Genomic DNA, 22,957 nt, shown 5'->3' with positions numbered 1-22,957 from the left:
AAAGATTCTTACTTTTTTTAGGGATTTCTGTGTAAAACTCCAGATACAATGTAGTTTAATACTTTACATAATTTCCACACTATCTGCTGATGTTTATTAAGTGTATGTCGGTGATGAAACGAGGGAAAATACACGTTTCCAGTGAAATTAAAAAATATGTCGGCCCACAATGAGTCAATTAGCATTAACAACTAACAATTATTAAATTATTCTGCTGGTTAATCAATTAATTGTTTTCTATTTATTATAGTTAAATTACTTTTTTGTCCGATCTGTAGTCAAAATATACAAATATATTCAATTTATGATTATATGAAACATAGAAAAGCAGAAAATCCCACATTTGAGAATCTTTTCTTCATAAATTACTTCATTGATTATCAAAATTGTCGCTTAATTCATTCAGTTTGATTAATAGACCCATTGTTTTAGCTCGAGCGTGCACATTAAGATTGTAGGTGAGACATTTAAGTGGTTTATAGCGTACAGAAATAAGAGCTGCAGCAAATTTACAAGATAAAAGTAGAGAGTAATCTTTAAATGACAGAAGATTATCTGAGGAGGCCGTCTGTGAAATTCATGGACGGACGCGTCGACAGCAGCTGAACTGTGAAATAAAAAAATAAACACGCGCTATCAGAGAAACATGCATTAATAATTCAGTGTTCATTTTAAGCTAACAGTATTAGGGAATCATTTTCTTAAATAGGACAACCAACGCTGTAATCACGCTTGTGTTGCACATATTTACTCTCACCCATTGCCCTGTTCAGGGTGCTTTATGCAGTACTGCTTCCAGCCAGCAGATGCCATAAACGGCAGGTCAACGACTGAATATACCTCAATGGCAATCTGGATGAGTACCAGGGGGACCGTTCCTGTGTATTAGGCCACAGTAATGGTCCATAATGCTGATGATAAGAGAGTGCCTCGGTACCTGTTGGAGCTCAGAGGATGTAGGCAGGGTGCAGGAAGTCCTTGGGGACGATACCCACGGTGCCGTTCAGCTCGCCGACCCACCAGCCGTGAATGTTGTACTCCTGGACCCGAAATGAACAAATAAAACAACCGTAAAGTCCCCGAAGGGCCCGAGGACAAGCAAACAAAGCAGGATCGAGCACCAATGTCACGTTTTTTATTTGATCTGAGTGCACTGTTTGTCTCACGTTATTAACACTAGAGTTCGATTGATGTGAAGTGCAATTACACGTCGGCCCTGATCCCTTACAGCTGAAATAATGTGGTTTAAACTGTGTGAACTCAACTTTAGCAAAGGAAATCCAGGAGAGTCCAAATCCAACCCGCAGAACAGCCGTGTACGATATTGTAATAGACACTGGGGTGCATTTAGCCGCAAGGGTTTTCATTAAAAAAAAAAAAAAGAGGGGGGAGAAAACGGTAAACAAGACGATTGAGACAGTGTCTAAAATAAAACAGCTTTTTTTTTTTATTGCTCAGAAGCCATAACAGCAGCCTGTTCCCCCAGACTAATTACACCGAGACTTCATTTCTGTGCACTGTGCTTAAAAAGGGAAACAGGAATCTTCAGTGACACCGAGGGAAACGACGATGAAACGCTCTGGAACTTAAACTTAAACGGGCGACTTCATAAAAACAAAACCTCACTGAAGTGAATAAAATCTACTTTTATTCTCTGTTTTATTTTTACCAAAATGTGGAAAACCGTAAAGACATAGAATAAAATAAGCAGCTTCAGCAAATCATTTTATATTATTAATTTTTTGGAATAAAAATATGCAGTATTTTTAGCATTTTATCGACTAAATATTAAGGGCATAAAAACAATAATGCACCCGTTTGAATTGTTTTGATCAATTAAATTCAGAAATAAATAAAATCATTTCTTGTCCTTACATTAGCTGACACTGACTTACGATAACTTTTTTGGTAAACACACGTACAGCTATATGTGTGTTACTTTATTGTGCGTTGAGGATTCTTTTTTTTGCTTAGCACTCAGCAAAGTGTTTCTATTTTATTTTTTTATATAAGAAATCTGTCAGGCGAGGAAGCTCATTTCTATTTTTGTTGTAAGTTATAAAGAAGGATAAGGGGTGGGAGCTTATAAGTTTAACTTCTTCTCACTCCTTTTCCAATATTTATTTCATGATGAATGCGAATACTGTTGTAGATATGTATGTGCATTTATGTGTATGTGCATTTATGTGTATGTGCATTTATGTGTATGTGCATTTATGTGTATGTACATTTATGTGTATGTGCATTTATGTGTATGTGCATTTATGTGTATGTGCATTTATGTGTATGTGCATTTATGTGTATGTGCATTTATGTGTATGTGCATTTATGTGTATGTGCATTTATGTGTATGTACATTTATGTGTATGTGCATTTATGTGTATGTGCATTTATGTGTATGTGCATTTATGTGTATGTGCATATATGTGTATGTGCATTTATGTGTATGTACATTTATGTGTATGTGCATTTATGTGTATGTGCATTTATGTGTATGTGCATTTATGTGTATGTGCATATATGTGTATGTGCATTTATGTGTATGTACATTTATGTGTATGTGCATTTATGTGTATGTGCATTTATGTGTATGTGCATTTATGTGTGTAATATTTCTTTGAGAAATATTCGAAATAAATGCAACAAAACAAAAAAACAAAAAACAAAACTTACAAAAAAGTGCAACAATCATGAGAGCAATAAAATAAGCAAAACTGATGAAAAAGTGCTACATTTTAGAATAAATACATGTTTTTTTCTTCTATTTATTAAATATAATTTTATTGATTTGTGGCTCAAGGAACAGTCTGAACAGGTCCTGGTCTTTATAAAAATAAAGATAAAAACACTTCTGTTTACTTAAAGACAATAAAAAACTGACTGAATTAAAATAAAGTATTTGTGAAAGTTAATGTCCTACAAGAAGACGTTGAAAATATAATTTGGACACACTGAGCGCTGTCGTTTGAGGCAAAATAAATTACCGTAAAAATAAATGTCACTCTTTCAAATAGAGGCTTAATGTTAGGTTTCATTATTGTTGGCTGATTTTTTACAATTTACTTTTGTGTTTTGGAAGCATCTAAATTAATTGAATCAAATTGTGAAATTTTATGTTGCATTTAATCCATGTTAGATAGAATGTACACAATTATTTGGTTATCAGGTTCAATAATAAGAACATTAACTGGAAGTGAAAATATTCTACAGTCCTGACCCTTAAAGAATCAAATACATGCAGGTGTTTTACATATGTGAGTTATTTCCCATCGCTTTTCTACATTTAAAAACTCAGTTTCAACCCTCTCACACATTCAGCGAGACTTAAATAACAATTTCATTCACTGTTACATTTCAGAAACATCAAAAACCGCATGATCATCTGATCGCAGCAGTTGGGCTCTAACTACATCTGTACTGGATCAATATTTGGCCGGAGACCAGAGGGGCGTTGAAGCCTGGCGGTAGGAGCAGAGGAAAGCACCAGCCGGCCCGTCATTTTCCTTCCCCTGATGGAACGAGGAGCCCGGCCACTAATCTCTCCGCTGCTCTCCAGCAGATTGAGAATGGCCGCGTGAACAGTTTGTCTCTGCAACTGAGGAGAAGACGAATCGCTCGACTACACACGCTTACTCCATACGTGCAAGCGGACACGTGTACGTATAAGTTTTACAAGTCTGAGACTGGAATGGGGCTTCTTGCTCTGACAGGTTCTCGTTGTGAAAACACACACATTCTCTTGACATGATGACCGGTATTTTGTCAAAGGTGCAGCCCGTCATCCGGACCTGACACCCCTATCTCCGTCCAGAGGAATGAGGCCTGCAGCTAATGAGGAGTGTTTGGACAGCGAGGATAAATGGATCGCTTAGAAAGTGATAAAACACAAGACTCAAGTGTCCTCACAGCACAAACACGTACCCACAATAAGCAGATTGTCCATCCAGGCCTCATCGTTTCCCCCTACGAACCTGCCTGACAGCGCACACTGGGCTGCTCCAGCATGCTTGGCGCTCTGACAAACTCATGATTGACAATTCGGTGTGTGTTGAGCTCATGAAGCGGGGGAAAGTTAAGTCCAAAGTGGTCTTTTTATGCTCCCTATAAGACTGTAGAGGGAAAAGACCAGTTGTGGAAAGCTGGCTCTGGTTCCCCATTCGTGATAACGTGAACAGAGGAGGAGGAGAGGGGAGACAGACGGACTGGGGGGGGAGGCATCAGAGAGAGGGAGCGAAACAGTTTTTCTCTCCCTTGGGGGCGTCGCAGCACTATTCCACCAACCGTAGTGACAGACTTTTATTTATCTCCGCGGCCCATCTGTGCAGTCGGTCTCAAATTCTCCCTGAGAAAGGTCTTTTGGATTATCAGCGCCGCCATTTTAATACAACTGCTACATCACTAGAGTGGGTGCCAATGGCGGTGGAAGTCTGTCAGGCGTGCAGAGTCCATCTTCCTCATACTTGAAATGGGTTCATCCAGAGTACACCTGCTGTAATAGGGACATTCCAGGAGGCGTGGAGAGTAAATTATCCAAATGACAAAAACTATGCAAACTCCTCAATGTCCCCTTCCGTCTGTTTGTTTTTGCTCTTTTTGTCTTTTAGGTTTGATTTGTTTGCGTTAAGCTCTGAAATGCTACAGTTTGGAGCAAAGAACAGACACATATCGGCTCATTGTGGCAAGTTGTTGAAGTTGTTCATCTGAGAGGAGAAGCTGTTTCCTCTCAAAGACGCTCTGGGGTGCTGAAAATCAAGCGTCCCCCGAGTGGCTCAGCTCTGGGAAATGTCTGGTTTTTATCTCATTAACAAGATGTAGCAGGATGCACAGTGTGTTGTCTGAGGTGCGACACGTATCAGAGCCGGTGTTTTGCTGCAACCTGGACGCAGATCAACTCTGTGTGGGGGCAGAGAGGGAGGGAAGGTGTGAGGGGGGCAAACAGCGCCGTGTCGTGGCGGCTGCGGCGCGTTGACTCGTTGACCTCCCGGTGACTCCTCCGCGGAGAGAGCTGGGAATGAGCGTGGGCGGGGCTGGGCGCTGAAGAGTGGGTTGCCATGACAACACCTGCAGTGTACCGGCGCGATCGTTTATTTACCACTCAGGGGGCTGGCTAATGGTGGCATTCTGATAGGCCCATCGCTCATGTTCCCGACCGGAGGACGGATTGACAGCTACCCGAAGCCTGAAGCGAGGAGAAGGTGAGTCGAGGTTGGTTGAATGAGGTAAAAAGACGACGGGGGAGAGGCCGGGTGACACCATCGTCGCCATCACGAACCTAAACAAAACACAGCTTTAATATCGCTCGCCGTCAGATAAAAAATGCACCTTTTTTTCTGGTAAAATTCTGAGATTCAAACTCTACGTCCTCTTCTTTTCCTTTCTCATATTCTTCTCTCACACACACACACACACACTCCCAGACACAACACAACACACACTCACACATACAATCCCAAATGCATACAAACTAGGGGGAGTGCTAATAAGCCTGACACATGAGGCATCTTTCCTCGGCCACCAGCTGACTGAGGCAGGCCTTGGGCGTGATGGAGCGCAGGAAGTCTCTCATTGCCCTGCCGCTGAACCCGCCGCCTGGGTGTTACAATCTCTGCCTCCCTCCCTCCTCCTTCCCCATCTCCATCCCCCTCCCTCCTTTTCCTCCCCTTCCTCTCTTTCCATCTCTCCCGTAGCAGCCTTTTTTCCGCGTGCATCCTCTGTGTTGTTTTTTTCTGCGTTTCCTTCTCCTCTACATCGACTCATCAGACACACTGCAGCTCTCTGCAGTTCTTCCATCACCGGTCACTCTAACAAAGAAACATGGACACCTCCACCGTGATCCGTAAGCCGTTATTAGGTTAGCCAGCTCTCCTCACTGCTCACACAGGTAACACCTCACGAATGACCCGATAATACCTGAAACAGAGCTTGTTTTTGGGGCTTTATAAGGATTCTGTGCCAAAAGAAATCTTGTCGAAATCCATCCAGAAATATGGACGATAATTCTGCACAACCAGAGATCGAAATGGCTACTTAGTGTCCATTTTTTCCAAGTGGGCTTTTAATTAAATCAGTGAATTGGCTTCAAATTGGAAACATGACAGAGCATGAGAACGTTTGAAAATATCTCAGGGACGATGAGATTTAATAAAAAGAAAACCTACTCGCTCCTTTCTAATGCACGCCTGGGATTACAGATAGCCCCTTAACTTAATAGCAATTTAAAGTGGATTTGTGTATGCCACTGAGTGTCTGTAATGATGGCTGTTTACGCCGCCCCTCATTTATAATAATTAAGCAGAATGGATTGGGGGTGGGTTGCTCGGACGCGGTTCTGGGCTATTGGCTTGGGCTGAATAATGACCTACTGTAGTTGACCGGGGGATGACCGCTGCCTCCTGCATGACCCCAAACCCCAGACTCACCCCCTGCGACTTTGGGTGGTAAATAGGATGTCTTGCCTGTCTATAGCGTCTTGGTGTCTATGGCCACAATAGCAGCCAGGGGTCTTTAAATGGGTGTGTGACAGAGAAAAGGAGAAAAGAGAGGGGGGGCAGGGTTCACACAAAAGAATAAAGGGATCCACCCTCTTTGTCTCTCTTGCTTGACTTTTCCCATCTGATTGTTTGCCCACTTTTCCTTTTCTTCAGCTGCATTCAGTCGGTGTGACCTGTGGGCAGCGGCCCAAACCGACTTGTTAAACAGAGAAGAAGCCTGTTATGACCCTAAAAAAAAAGACGGTCACAGGTAGCCTGCACTGAAGACGAGTGTTCATTTAAGCACAACATTAGTTTGATTTATTTAACTTGTATATATAAGAAACTATAAATCACAGCAGGTAACTCTATAAGGCTGTAAATCAGCTTCTGGTGTTTGTATAAGTTGTCATTTAATAAAACTAGACTGTGATAGAAACCGCCACAAGGTGTCAGTGGTGTCCATGTTCTCATTGTCTCCAACAAGCAGCTGAACACTTTGGCAAAAATGTGATGTGATGCTCTGCTTTGGGAGACGCACCGGATTGGTTGGCCCGTCTCCCTCTCCCTGTGTTTTGGTTGGACAGCAGGGCGGAAGGGGGGAGAGAGAGGTGAGCAGAGCGACGGAGAGAAAGGGGAAGAGGTGGCGGCAGCGCTTGCCAGAGTTTTAAGGACCCTGGATGAGTTTGTGCCATAAATCTCTTCCCACTCCATCCCGCCGTTCTCCATGAGTGCCTGTGGGAATACAGGAATGTGACAGCTGACCTGTAGAGCCCATGTCTTTTGATTCTGGACACATAAATTAGAGGGCAAGAATGCAGGACAACCTTATGGTTCAGTGTGGGACATGGCCAACAGAGTACACAGGCATTACACGTGTCAGGGAGAAGCCGAACAACAGCTTTAAGCCACCGTGATAAATTAATCCGACATTGTAAATCCTGTAACAAATGCCTCAGTGCTTGATGAAGTGGAAATGTGTGCAAAACATCTCAACAATTTAAAATCGTGTTAAAAAAATCTGCTGTGTGACGCTGCAGAAAACTGAGCCCACGGGCATTTGTCAGCACACACTAAAATGTCAGTGAAAAGCTATAATGCGCATTAGAAAAATGCAAGCTCTCAGAAATGAAATGCCAGAGCAAAAACCCACAAGATGGATTTAACGGTGTGTTTCTACCTCATGTATCAGCGCGCTGAGCATCGCCATCGAGCTCTTGCGGAAAGCAAGTTAGGCATCGCTGAAACCGGCGGCAGAGGCACACTGCGAGATTAATTCTCTTCAACTAATGGGATTCATATGAGTTGTGAGGTTCCTAATTTATTTACTTTGTCAGTGATACACAGATATGCACACACACGCGCGCACACACACAGCAACACACAAGGGAGGAAAAAAATACAAATACAGTAAAAATGCCCCCACTTTACAGTAAGTGAGAGATCAATAATGATGGATGAGGGCCTTTTATACAATCGGCATGTTCTCCTCAGTTCACAGCCATATGACACCACGCCTGTGGCTATCCCATTCTGCACTTCAGCAGTCAATCACATCCCAGCTTTAAAAATAACAGTTTGTTAGCACCATTGATTTAGCACTTAGAGCGTGTCCTTATTACCTTGTAATTATGGTCAGTGTTGACATAACAGCACAGACAACCAGGCCTCCCACCCTCTAAGAGAATTTATGGGCCCTGGTTTTATTACGGCCATTTCATGTGTCTGGGTCCCCAGTTAAGCGACAGACTTGAGTTCTAGCCAAGGGCCCGTATTTCACTCATCGAGGTCAGGGTTCTCAGGAATCCCCCGTAAAACTGAACGCCAGTGGGGACCCGTGTGTACACACAGAAGACGCAAGGGAAGCCCTCCCCAAGGGCTCATTAAAACAAATAGCCGATTACAGGCTATAATCCAAATAATGCTATTCATGGGGGGAAACGTGAGGCTTCTAGGACGCAAAATGGGACACGGGTGGAGTCGTGTCGTCACACAAAACCAGTCGGAAGCCGTCCGGAGATCACCTCTAAATAATTTACAGCCAGGCCCTTGCTTTAAATCCATTAGAGGATAGTTAGAATACTCTCTCGTAGTCTGTCACCGTGTTATGACTTCAGCGCACAGCTCGACAAAACAAGAGTAATCTGTGTCATTACGAGTGTGAGATACTTCAACCTGCTTGCTTCCAACCTGGACGTTGCTTTTAAAGGTCTTCAGTGGAGCAGTAATCTGATCCATACAGAGAAAAGTAATACGGCAGGCGGGGTTGAGGCTGTGTGAGGCGTTTCTGTAGCACAGAGCCAGGTCCCCTTTGTTTCCCCAAGTACGCCGCCTTTGTCATCCTTGCATGAAAAATGGACACGGCTGTTTTGACATTTTCCCCTATCAACCAGCACGCCCAGACAGAGAAGGCTGGCATCTCATTAATCTGGCACTGCCAAGAGAACCTCAATTAAAAGTCCATCTTCTGTGAAGAGCATATTTCACCTGTGCCATATCTGCTCTTACTAAAAAAAGGCTTAATTTCCTTCAAGACAAAGTGGAAAACCTTGACTTCTTAATGTACTTAAAAAAGTGCGAACATTATTGTTTCTGCACTAAAAGCTAGATCACAAATAATGAAAATTCAGTGGCTGCAGCTTATGATTAAAGATGCAAGAAATCATGAGGTTGAATACGTAATTTCTCAATCTGCAGCACATAATTACCATCAAAAAGAAGCTGAACGTACTGTAAAGTCTTCCTCCCTCTGCTTGTCAGATAATTTAGCCTAAACACAGAACATGATGGTTCAATTTCAAACAGACCAATTGAAAAACAGCCTGGAAACAACTCCCTGTACGCTGCAGAGTAAAAGTGCCCAAATTACAAGCCATTGATTTCCAGTAGGGTGGCTTTTCACTGGTAGATACTCTGCATGTAACTACAAGATGGCCATAAAACACGAGGAAATAGATTGAGGGAAAAAGAGCTGAGATGCAAGATGGCTTCACCTGCAGTTTATGTCAAACAGAAAGGAAGGGCTTCGCATGGCTGCTTACTCAATTAACCCCTGTGATAGAGGCTCCATAATGAACAACAGCCCCATTACGCAGCGCCCGAATGGCATTTCACCCTTGTGGCCTGGGAATAGACAATGCTACTGTTGGTGGTTCGCTGCTGCATCCAGGCACAAGTGCTCACTAACAGAGGAATTTAGACGTTGGGGATGTCAGCGTGCTCAGAATGTAAACGAGAGCAAAGTGATTACCGGTATTGATGTTGTTTAACCCTTAAATAATTACATATTCTACACATCTGCATCTCATTTTAAAGTACTGTAATTGCTCCTGTAATTATGTCTATGTGTCAAAGGTGCCATCAGGAACGGTTCCCATTAAGAGATGAGCGGCAGAACAGTTATCTCTCATTACAACTAACTGGGAGAAAGTGTCTCCAGAAATCCCAGAATTCAGAGAGAAGTTTAAATAACCTTTTTATTTTTTTTGCTGACCTTGCTAACGATGAAGATGAGATCCCCTCTCTCGAAGGCCAGCTCGTCTGGCTCGTCGGCCTGGCAATCCCATAAGCCCTGGTAGTAGTTAGCGTAATCTGATGACCAAGCTGAGAGGAAATGCAGAGCGCAGATTTAAATAAAAGAGCAACGCAATGTTCTTTTCCTCACTGTGAACTATTAAGCTGGACGATTTCACATGATTAGCAGGAGACTGGAATGAGGTTCTGACCTGGTTTGTTGTTCTTTTCACTGCTTTCATCTGTGAGATCTGCAAAATCCTCTTCTAGACAAACAAAACACAGCAAACACAAAAATGATGATTTGCGACAGAACATTTATGAGCAGGAAGCATTTTTAATTTCATCGTCTTAAAGGAAAAAAATGCAAAATGATAAGAAACATTACCTGCTGCTCAAGTATGAACCATTTTTTTTTTCATCTGACGCATTAAGGACAAATGTGCAGTAAAAAAAAAAAAACATCATGATAAAACAAAACCAAAAAATGAATAAAATGGATCATCAGCCCATCCCTGATGCATCTGCACGTGACACACTGTTTTTCTTTCACCAGACTCACAGAGGTTCAATTTGTTCACAATTATCAGAGCCACAGGCAGGAAAAGTTAAGGAAAAAAGAGGCTGTCTTTAAGACACGCGGAGGCAGACGTGTCATCGACTGCGGGGCGTGGCACCCGGTGGTCTGAGAGGTGACACCGTGATATGCCTGCCCTCTGTCTCCCACATCCATCCATAACAGAAGCAAGCTGACAGCCACGCCACAACCCAGCAACACTATCCACCTTCCAGCACAACCTGCCCCTCTGCTTCCAGGAAGGAACACGCACGCACACACGCACGCACACACACACACACACGCACACACACATTAACAAACACACAAACAAACACACAAACGCGTGTACAGTTTGGCAGCAGAAAGTCTTGTATGTGTATATGTAAGGGTGATTTTTTTCCTCCTTTTTATTTCTCAAAACACACACACACACACACACACGCACACACACACATGCACATTAACAAACACACAAACAAACACACACACGTGTACAGTTTGGCTGCAAAATTCTCATGTATATATGTAAGGGTGATTTTTTTCCTCCTTTTTATTTCTTAAACACACACACACATGCACACGCAAACACAAACACACACGCAAACACACATGCAAACACAAACACACACGCACACTGACACACACACACACACACACAGATTGTTGCATTAATAAAACAAAATCTTCTTTAAAATGCAAAAGATGTCATTGTATATCTCTCTAATGAAATATGAAAATATTGTGTACTGTTTTCAGACCAAAAAAAAAAATAAAGGTGATTTTAATTCTGTTTGCAAAGCGTCCAAACATTTGTTCAGCACTCTTCAGCTGCTGTACAGAAGAGCATCCCTCAGTGGAGAGGCCACCGCTATGGGCCAACGGTTTCTATATCAAAGTGATTTAATTTTCCAGTCAATAAAATCAGTCATCAGCACCAGAGCCAATACCACCATCGCTCCGCATTCTGCCTGCAAACTGAGCCATGTTCGGAGTTTTGCTCCGACAAAACTGAGGGAGCTCATCACAGGGGAAATGATACTTCAATCCAACTCACTATATCTTTGCGAGTTTGGCTGCTGCATATGTAAAATGGATCTGATAAGAGTGAAATTTGGCAAATTCTTAATATTTTCCAGATATTTAATGTTAAAAACTTAAAAAAAATAATCCACAACTAATGAAAAGTAATCTTAAAGTTCATGTGAGCAACGAATGAAGTGAAGTCCAACAAATTAACAAAAATACAGTCAATGCAAAGACTGTTGCAAAGAGTTTTTCTATTTATTAAGAAGAAGAGATTCTTCAAAAACAAACTCAAGCTTGTCATTTGCTCTCCTGATCTATGATAATAACCATAAAATCTAATAATTTGACAGGATCTAATCACTGTTTAGAAGCTGTAAGTGAGCAAAGAGAGGTGCAGAATGATTGATAAGTGAAGGGGTGAGAAAGTGAACGAAAGAGCTCGTCATTCGATATGCCATCTGTGGTCAGAGTCTGTACCTCTTCCCAGATGGCTTTGAACGCCGGCGTGACAGTCTGAAGACTGATTCCCCTCTCACCAGTGATTTTGGCAAAGGTAATGTACTCACTGAGTGAAACTGAATCTTGATGTATCTTATTTAATAGAAGGAGTGATGGACGATGGCCCTGAGAAGATCACATCACCTCCTTTGTCCTTCTTGTGGATCTTGTAGCCACCCTGACACATGGGACTGCCCCCCCCCCCTCAGCGGAGACTCACACACACTGTCTCGCAACATTCTCAGTCAAACTCTAATTTCTATTAAAGATGTGACATTAAGAGCTCCAGAACTATTTTAAGCCCTGAGAGATGCGGTTTTTACCTCCTTTCAACTAAATTGCTGTTGCTAGGCAATTTTAGCCAAAACTCTGCTTAGTGGATTGAATTGTAGGCTATTTGTTGCCTGGCAACATTAGCTAATTGGACGTTCTATGACGGAGCATTCAGAACTGCTCGGCTCTCGCTGATTTCAACAACATAACTGTTTCTCAACAGATGGCTCTCAGTGAAATAAGGAGGGAGACCAGAGGAAGCTGATTTTCTAGTCGGTGTACGGAGAGTCTTCCCTTCCTTCCCTGTGTGCCTCTGCAGCTGCTGCCTCAGTCCTGACAAGCTTATTAGTGTTGCTTGATTTAAAATGAGTGATCAGTCTGGCTGCTGTGGTGGTAGGGAGGTACCTGGCAACACAAATTTCCCAGCCAAGGGAGATCATCACAAATATTTCTTGTTGCAAAACCCCTCAGGGCTCGAGTGTGTGTGAGGCAGAGCGACTGTGTCTATTTGTCTGACTGAGTATCATGAGAGTTTGCGTGTGTGTGTGCAGCCTTCCTGTCTATTCATCCGTGTGGGTGGGTGCTCGTGTGTGTGTTTCTGCGAGGTAACCACGTCCTCATACCTGGCAGCACCTCGTAGATATCCTCGTCCTCCTCGTCGACCTCCCCTGTCTCGCGTCCTCCTCCCGGAGAGGCCCGGGCAGCGCCAGGTCGAGGCGGGGGAGGGCCGGTCAACCCCTCAATGTCATCATAGGCCCCCTCCTCCTCTTCCTCCTCATCCTCGTCGTCGTCGCAAGGGATGGAGGTGGAGCGGAGATCTATGAGCAAAGGAGAGACAACGTGATGGGCGGCGTTAGCGTCAAGATGGAGCACAGCGTGGCACAGAAGACACACACACATACATTAAAGGGTAAAGTAAGAGGAATGTTTAAAGGGAACAAACAGGATAGGACACGTGTATTACAGCAGCAGTGACGCAAAGCACTGGAGGCTTGAATCCTGCCTGCAGTTAAACATTATTTTCATTAGCTAATACCCTTTTTCCACCAAAATTAGAATGTGTATGCACGGGAAAACCATGATAGACTCCTCTTCTACTGCCAGTAGCGAGTTTTGCTGGTGTGTCATGTTGGTCGTCATGAACGTGAAGAAAAACAGGGTGAGCTAATATTAGAAAGCAGCATGGAGGCAAGGGAAAATGCTACTTCTTATGTTTACTTCTTTTTTTAATATCTGTTAATTATTTTGTCTCTCTTTCAAACTTGGAGTCGACTCATTTGGAACGATGTCTGAGCGCTGCTTCCACAGAGACGGGCGGCATTTGTGTCTGAGATGACAAAGAGCAGCACAAGTTACAGACGGAGGGGGACGCACGTCAAAGCATTGCACTGGAAAAGGGGTGAAAGTTAGCGTGTCGACCCGGGTGTCATGTTTCCATCACTGCCGATCTGAGCCGATAAACACCTGTGACTAATGCAGAGTCATTTGTCCAGGGCATGAATGCCAGTTCTAACTTTTCCCACTAAAGACAAACACCAGGTGTTATCAGGTGGTTTCTTTTTTTGGCTTTTTGTGTGTTTATATTTAATTTTCATTAAACAATTATTTGCGAAGTCTGAAATAGTGTAAATTACACCATTATTTTCTTCCAAAACTCGTACAATTATACAAAATGGAGGAAAACAGAAGTCAGAATCAAACAAATGTTTCCCATTTTTGCTTGATTAACGACTTCAGTGACTCCCCATTTGTCCTCTACATCCGTTTATCTCTAAAATCAAATTTGTACTAGTTGTTCTAGTGATTAAGGCGCAGACCATATAATCACATCTTTTCTCTCTCTCTCTCTCTCCTTGGATTTCCTATCTGTGTCTCTACTCAGTAAAAACTCAGCCTTGTTTTCAGGTTAATTGAGGAGGTGAAGAGGGTAAAAAATAATCATCTACATGTTCTGGATCATATTGCATTTCGTAGTAAAACTCGTCTGGAAGGAAGTAAGACAAACTGCAGAGTGTCTGTTACTTCCCGCAAATCAGTGGCCCGGCCCGAGCCCATTTTAGAGGAGACTAGGCACGACTGCTCGCTCAGGATGGAGGAGCCGTCTCATTGCAGGCGACTGGCCGCTGCAACACAGGGTATCAGGTCCTCCGCCGTACACCAGCGGCCAAGCAGAAATCAATGTCGCTGGAGGATAACCAGAACATCTACCAATCAATTTCCTGTAAGTTGGAATTCGGTAGGAGGGTTAGGGGAGGAGTGGTTAAGGGGGGGAGGACTATAGCTGCATGATGGTGCACATGACATGGCGGGTGACATGTCGAATGAGGAGATTCAGGACTCGGCTGTGCAGTTAGTTGATGGATCGGGTGTTTTTCATCTGAGTCAGAGAAGATAAAGGGCTCCCTTTCATTTCTGACCTTTCTGCCCCTCGGACAACAAAAGCAAACTTTAGTGGAAAATTGAGGAAAAAAAGAAGGTTGGAAGGTTTCTGATGCTTTAACTGTATTTTCCAATTAACCTATGTGGCTTTTAAAACGTCAGCTCAAGTCTATTTTATTTATATAACCCAATATCAATTTGTCCAAGAGAGCTGTGCGACATCCTCCATCTTTCAACCCTTGATTCAAATAAAGTAAAATAAAAGAAACTTTTGACGCAGCAAAACAAAACACAGAACGCTCTTCCAGAGAAGTGCACATGCAATAGTTACAGGAAGAAATTACAAAGAGACGCTGGCTCACCTCTAAGTACAAAATTGATTTGGTCCACCCATTCTCTGGCCTCTTGGGGGCTGCTGGCAGTGAACTAATGGGAAACAGTGGCAATAATCCCGTAATTATCATCACATCTCAGGGTGCATTTATATGGAAATAAAAGTCCGGATTTTTAATCTTCACTTCAGTACACCAGCTGCCTAACCAGGAGCAAATAGAAAGGTTCCCCTTTTAAAAATAGCCATTAAATTATCAGGTCTAAAATATTCAATTAAGACGGATAAATTCGTAGTGACTGGAAAAAACGTATAATACTCACAGTCAGACTGCTAATGTGCCATATAGACGTGTGGATACATTTTTTACCAAATGGGTTTTGGAAAAGCCCGAATGATGCTGGATTATTGAAGCCAATAGAAATATTTGAGACTTAGAAAAATAATATTAATGTACTGAAACATAATCACATATAAAAGTACCTTTAACTAATATTTTAATTATCAGTTAATCTGATTTTCCCAATTAATAATTTGGTCTAAAACAGAAAAATCCTCATCACAACTACCTAAAGACCAAGTTGACGTCTTAAAAATGTCTTTAAAAATATTTAGTTAACTCTCGTAGACAAAAATATTATATTATAATAATATAATACGTTTCACACGAAAATATTCACGTTTGAAACGTCTGAACTAGTGATTTTCATTTGGCACTTTAGCTTAAATAATGACCAACAATTAACTGACTGTTAAAAACACTTTAAAGTTCCTTTTTTGCGTTGATTGGCTCATCGATTTATCGTCTACATCACGTAACATACTGTATACATTTTTGATCGTGAGTCATTCAGTTCATTTTTTAAAGAAATATACTGAGCGGGACGTTTAAAAGTAGAAAAATAACCTTGTCAGTGCTCTCTGGTGGAAAAATTATGGAACTGAGACAGTTTTCCTTTGATATTCATGTTTCTACTGGACGACATTTTACACAGACACCAAAGTATCCGTCATGTTGGGCTGTAATTTAGATCTTTGTGCTTAACAACAAGAGCTTCTTTTCTACATCAGGACACTCCCACAACCTTCAGAATAGCATCTATCAAACTATTCTCCTTCACTTGAATTCACACGTTTTTAGTTATTAATCTGTTCCATGTTTGTTGTGGTATCACAGACCTGGAAAGCACGCCGTCCGAGGCAACAGAGCTCAAAACAGCACGCTTTTCTGGAGTCTTTTCTCAGGTTTGTCACCAGCTGCACGCTGTAGTCCATGATGTAAAAGGAACCCTTCTGCTGCTTATCTGTAGGGAGGAGTACACGTGCTAGGATTTGTTATCGGATTCAATTTACAGGAGCTGTAATGTCTCTGTGTGCTGGCAATTCAAACGAACCTTTATCACTCCCAAAGTAGTAGAATATTGAATTGTTCAGAACGCACCATCTCTTCTGCCACTCTGAGCCGAAGAAGCTGTGATCTGGAGGAAGAAGTGTGCGGTGATCAAATGGAGAATTACTCACACGGACATTCATTCAAATATATTCTCTATTATTGTTTGTTTGTGTTTCTTTTATTCTGCTCAGGTTAAAATTGTCCTTATGTAGTCAACACCGCCCATCCAGCAGTTGATGAAAGCATGACTTGATAAAACTACTTGACCCAGGGCTGGTGTCTGTACACTGCGATACCTCTTCGTTTCTTCTCCAAGTAGCCTTGCTTCAAGATGTTGCCGAGGTCCTGTGCTGCCACGGGGGCGATGTCACCGAAGTCTGTGAACAGAAGCAGCTTATTTGTCAATAAAAAGGTAAACTTTTATTAGGGTGACTTCTTCGGATGTGCTGTTTTGTCCAGCCAACAGTTCAAAAACCACATTAAGTTTGTCTTGATTAATGAGTTAAAACAATTAATCTGTTATTGAAATAGTGTCTGTCAATCAACTAATCAATTCAACGACTTGTTTCAGCATAAACTCTAATAAGATGCACTTAAAAATGTTCCTCATTACCACGAGCACACACACACACACACACACACACACACACACACACACACACACACACACACACACACACACACACACACACACACACACACACACACACACACACACACACACACACACACACACACACACACACACACACACACACACACACACACACACACACACACACACACACACACACATACACACACACACACACACACAATGAATATAAAGTGTCCAATGGATCCCTCCAAGGCTTTAGAAAACTGGGATCAATAAATTTACAGTGCTGCTGAGCACTGCAGTCCATTCATTTGCTCACATTGCACTTTTAATGGGAGCAACCTTCCTGTGGAAATCCAAACAACTCTCTTCCATTTGCAAAGTCACATGTTAAACATGAGAGGACAGTGGCACAGCTGCAGAGGCTTTAGTTAATTAGTGCAAGTACTGCGAAACAGTGGTCGACTGATTTTTCAGCAGTCAATGCCGATGTTTAGAGAGCAGGGCGGACAATATTTAATGACAATATCCTCTTGATTTTGATACGATTTGATAATAATAACAAAAGACACAACATTGCTAAACTTATTTAAGAGAGACAGAGACAGTTGCTGTGTCCCAAATCGCGCACTTCCAGCCTCAACCCGGATTTTTGTGTTCATGCCGGAAGTCTGTAAAAGGCATCGACTGCACACTGCGGTCAGGCACTCGAAAACAGCCAAACCGCTGAGTGTGGGTCGATGGACACTCAACGCCCTCAACCGCCGCCATTTTGTCTACGTGGCGGAAGAGGCGGGACTTTATTCAGACTGGATAATGGTGGAACAACAAACACAACGGAGCAGCAACAACTACGGTGATTCACTTTATAAATGTAAAAAAGAGGATCACAAGGATTTTGGGGGGTTTGCTGAGTCAGAAGAGTTGTTGGAAAAATGAACAGAAGAAGAAATACGATGGTCATTTCCGGTAAGTGCGGGGCGGCAGTGTGTGATTTGAGACAGCACTCACTGGGGGAATTGAGAGCCCTGATCGTGTCAGTACATAGAGCACACAGTGCACGGATGTCAGTACACTCACTGCAGTGCACGGTTTGGTACACAGCAACTGTCTCTGTCTCTGTTATAGGCTGTAACTTGCAGAAAACGCAAAGGAAAAGAGGTTTTTCAAAACCAGCTACCCTGTGGACGCCCCTGAAAAGGCCTCACAGTTATACTCTCCGGCCCAAATGACAAATGTGATCAGTGTTAGGAGGGGGAGGCCGGAGGATGGTCATTCAATAGTTTTTCCAAGTGCTCTAAGCTAGTTTAGCTGGTTGAAGGCTTGCTATTTTGACGTCTGCCTACAGAATGACACTTACTTTGTTCTACAACAGCTTCACTGCAGATTTTTATTTCTTTTTTTGGTTAATCGGCCTTATGAGCGCAGGCCAATGCAATCTGGTCATGGCATTTATCAACCGACCTATTAATTGGGGAGAAAATGCTGCTTTTTGCTGGAGAGAAGAAGTGTTGTACAGATTCTTGTTGGCATATAATGTCAATATGGGTATAAAAAATGCTTTTGCTGCTCAAAATGAGCGCGTATGTTTCTGTTTGTTTGTGAACACTGGCTGACCACCGCCCCAGGTTGTGCCTCCCACACAGAGCTGCTGCTAACATTAGTACATGAACGAGAGATTTATTCCTCTTCAGTGGCAGTAAACACGACACATGAGCCCAGCGATAACAGCTATATTCAGAGCTCAACAAGATATTTAGGGCGTTACAAACAGTAACGCTATACAGCAGGGCTACAGCTATGTTCTGCCTCTCCCCTACAGACACACACACCCACCCACCCACACACACACACACACTTGAGAGCCTCTCATAGAAATAGAACAGAATAAATATGCTTGTAGTGTCGGTCAAAGCTTCAGCAGACTCCCTGTTTCCGGCAGAGACACAGAGAGTCTGACAGTAGCTGCTCATGGCTGGTTACCTCTGACTTCCTGCTCTGCTGTCGCTGTCCACGCTACACTGAGCGACGCTCAGTCAGTCTCCCCTCATGTCCCCTGACCTTCTGCTCCATCACTCTGTTGCATTGTCTTTTTTTTAATATGCTGGGAGTGTTTCCTTTTAAGCTCACTTTGTTTGGCATTTTCATTTTATGGGAGCGCTGGAATCTGACTGAAAACTATTTTTATAGTTTATAGTACACTTTTATTCACATGTAGATATAATCACTGCAATTATGAATATAAGCTTACCACTGTATTTACTGACAATATAACCTGCTACAGTAATAATCCCACATTTATTTGAGCACGTTTTACTTCATACTTGGATAAATATTTATATCTGTACAAAGTAGTCAATCATCAGGTCTACCTAGTCCATATTTTTTGTCCTTTTTTAACTGTTGTGTCTTTTTGTGTGGTGTGAAATTTATTCTTTGTGTACGAACTTACTTGGCAAATAAAGTTAATTTTGATTATTTTGTATTTGAATTAACTTGACTACCAGGATGCCTCACAAGAAGCCGTTTTACCCAGGTGTTTCATGTTTGAGTTAGTTTCATAGCTTCAACAAGAAATCTGCTTAATTGACTTATTTTGGAGCCTTTAGCCATTAGAGGGGACCTTGTAAAGTTGACCCCGTGTCGGTTTCAAGGGCCATCTTCCGCCCTGTGTTTCAGCAGGGGTACCTGGCTTTTCCATGTGTCAAAAACAAAGCTCAGCTTCCTCTGGATTCATTAGTCAACAGGCATTAGCCTTGCAGGGGTTAAAAGAAGAAGAAAAAAAAAGCAAAGGGAAGAGCAGGAACCGCCTTTTTTAGTCTGAACACAGGAACAATTTAAAGACCATTTGCACCAGTCAGTGTGACACCCCATTCAGACCGCGGATGACAAGGGGAATGCCTGGAGTCCATCCCCCTCACAGTGAACCTGTTTAACTGCTGGGAAAAACCAAACATGTCATCCCACATCTGGGTCCTCTGGTTTAAACAAAGAGCGTCCCCCAACATTACAGGAACAAGAGCCTCCATCTCATTCATAAAAATCAACATGAAAAAGCAGCTGAATGTCAACTCCGACATTTGAAAGTTTTAAGTGTATTCTCAGAGAGTTTTGTCTGAATAACTTTGATCTTGAGAGCAAAATGAGGCAGATATTGTGTGTTTTCTGTTGCTTGGCTTACATTCCAGAGATTTAAGTTCACAACAATCCAGCCTGTGATCCCATAACCCCGCACCGCTTCAGCTCGTGGGCCTGACAGATGAGCGGGTCATTCCAGAGCCGAGCCCCAGACACCTCACGGCACTAACACACTCACATATCATCGGCCTGCCCGTGTGGATGGACTGACCGGTGACACTATAAATACAGAGGTGCTAAGGACTGTTTTGTCAAAGAGAACCTGATTCAGTACATCATAACAAACAGCGGTCATTATGCTCCCCCCACCTCATCTATCCGCCAGCAGCCCGTCCATTTTTTTCCTGGACCTGCTTCCCTGTTGCGGCCCACTTCTAATCCCCTCATCCGTCTGCTTCCTTCGCTCTTCATTTATCTCAAAGGTCAAGCCCAGCTAATAGATGAGGAGGTGCAAAATCAACACGGGATCACTCTGATCCGCTCGAGTCAATAAACATTACACATTCATGCGTGTTTAACACCTTAACGCCGGCTGACCTGACCTCACTTGACTGTTCTGCTTTGCACGAATTTACCAAAACACAGGTACAACTTTTAGTGAAAACATGTACACAGATCATTCTGGGTTCTTCCACGGGGTTGGCAGCACGCCCAAAAAAGCATCACGCTGCTTAACGCTGCTTGCTCTAGTCCCTGATCCCACCCTAAACAAACCCTGATTGGTCCTGAGTTAACAATGCCTCCTTTTAATGAAGATTACACACTAACACCTCTTTGGGACCCGTGCAATTTTAAGTAGATATTTAGAGGTAATGTTATTTGAAAATGTGTAATTAAGGGGCGTTAAAAAACCCCAACAACCATCATGGTGTTTGAGTTTTGAGTTTGACTACAGGCACGGAGAGACACATTAATGCATCTAATTAAGGCCTCATCAAAAATCGCAGACAGACGGCACTCTTTCATAAAAATCATAAATTGCGTTATCAATTATTCAGGGCAATGCCTTGACTTCATTTTCATCCCTTTTGCGTTTTAATTAGCACCATCCACAGCTTTGGTATTGACATTAATTTGATGGCAATTTATTGATATTTCAGCATAACCTATTTAGCTGAGTGCAATTACCAACAAAGAGAAGCAGATAGATGTGATGCTAGAGTCGCATCCCCGTGCTTTGTAAATCAAGGTGAGGAGTTGCTACGGGCTACGCTAACTGAATCTAACTGCTCTCAGTGGTCATCAGCGAGAAAAGATGTGAGTCCCCCCATTTCCAAATGGAAGGAAATAATCAATAGAAATTGAGCGGAGATATGTGTTTAATTGATCCTGACGAAGGGAGATTTCCATAAACCAGCTGACCTGGGTGCTGATAAGTGCTCCGTTCTGTCGTCTTCCTGAACTTGTTTTAAACTCGGGGGGTTGGTGGAGGGTGCGGGGGGGGGGATACACAACAATGCATCTGATCTGCCAGCGGTTTGCCACAGCCGCAATCTCTCATTTGGTTATTCACACTCTCTCAGCATGGTGTTATGAGCTCAGCAGTTGATCCCGCAAGAAAAGGCTGATTTATGCTAGCATGACCAGAGGGAGTTAATGTATTCTCTCATTAAAATCCACTTTACTTAGGCTGAAAGTCAATCAAAGGCTGGATAGAGAGTGAATCAAAATGAAGGGAAATGGTCGGGTGGGAGGACTAATATGTTACATTAGATCTAACGGTGGTCATAATGCAACAAAGATGTTATGAAAACACAAAAATGCAAGATGTGTATGGTGCTATGGAAGATGGAGCGGTCGCTTTAGTGTCTTGTTCTTTGAGACGGTAGGAAGGCAGAGAGGAGCGACAGCACTGGCAGGGGAACACGGACTTCCAGAGGGTCTAAACCACTGTCGTATCCCCATGTAGAAACATTTAAGTGCTCCAGTTACATGGAGAAAGAGTGAGATCAGGGTGGGAAAAAAGCACTTTATCATGATAAAAAAATTTGGCTCCTTTCTTGCTTCTTTTGCTGTTTTCTGCCACTTTTTTATGCCTTTTTATACCTAAAAGTCCTGTAGATGCATGCTGTATATAATATAATGGAATGGAATATAATTCAATATACTGTACAGTACACATTTTGTGGAAGGTGTCTGTATTTATGATGTTTCACATTCAAGCAGTGTCTTATGACTCCATGTGGGACGGGCGAAATGTCTGGAAGGACATGGAAATAAAAATGAACCCATAATATTCTTATCTTGCTCTTTGAAAACCGTGAATGTTTGGTGTATTTGTATTAAAAAATATCCACCAATCTGACTTTTTCAGTCAGTTTATTTATCATTAAAATGATAAATAGTAATAATAAAGAATTTAATACTTCAGCACAATTTTACCTGATCCCTGATCCTGCTCTTTGAGTCAGAATCGGCCTGATATCAGGTGCATCCCCAATAAAAATGACTTTTATCAAAACTATTGTTGATTAATTTCTTCTACCGACAAATCAATAAGTGGACAGATTTTTGTTGATTTGTTTTAGCTCAGTTATGCTTGTTTCTTTCTTACTTTAAATCCATAACATCAACCCATCTGAGGCTTGAGGTTAAATATCCTTTTGGCTAAATCCAGCAAATTGCCATCCCATTTATGTTATTTATGTGTGCCGTCCCTCATAAATGAATGAATAAATAAAGTAAGTAACAAAACAAACGTAATCTTATTTGTTAATCCAGGGATAAAACACAATATACTGCCAGGAAAAACAACACAGAACTAAACAGTCGGTCTATG

General features: G+C 42.3%; 1 protein-coding gene across 1 annotated transcript in view; it reads right to left on the bottom strand.

Annotated features, from left to right (window-relative positions):
- Positions 1 to 18: 18 nt before the first annotated feature.
- skap1 (src kinase associated phosphoprotein 1) overlaps positions 19 to 22,957 on the bottom strand; it is a 34,279-nt gene continuing 11,340 nt past the window's right edge. Inside the window, exons 5-13 of the mRNA XM_083932800.1 lie at positions 16,739 to 16,819; positions 16,444 to 16,527; positions 16,229 to 16,353; positions 15,081 to 15,144; positions 12,963 to 13,157; positions 10,196 to 10,249; positions 9,964 to 10,073; positions 938 to 1,040; positions 19 to 607 (exon numbers count right to left, since the gene is read on the bottom strand). Of these exons, the coding sequence (XP_083788926.1) occupies positions 948 to 1,040; positions 9,964 to 10,073; positions 10,196 to 10,249; positions 12,963 to 13,157; positions 15,081 to 15,144; positions 16,229 to 16,353; positions 16,444 to 16,527; positions 16,739 to 16,819 (806 nt within the window). The 3' untranslated portion in view covers positions 19 to 607; positions 938 to 947. The remainder of the gene's footprint in view (positions 608 to 937; positions 1,041 to 9,963; positions 10,074 to 10,195; positions 10,250 to 12,962; positions 13,158 to 15,080; positions 15,145 to 16,228; positions 16,354 to 16,443; positions 16,528 to 16,738; positions 16,820 to 22,957) is intronic.

This window comes from Echiichthys vipera, assembly GCF_963691815.1.
Source record: "Echiichthys vipera genome assembly, chromosome: 18".
In the NCBI taxonomy this organism is placed as follows: domain Eukaryota; kingdom Metazoa; phylum Chordata; class Actinopteri; order Perciformes; family Trachinidae; genus Echiichthys; species Echiichthys vipera.
This window is presented reverse-complemented; position numbering and strand designations above follow the sequence as displayed.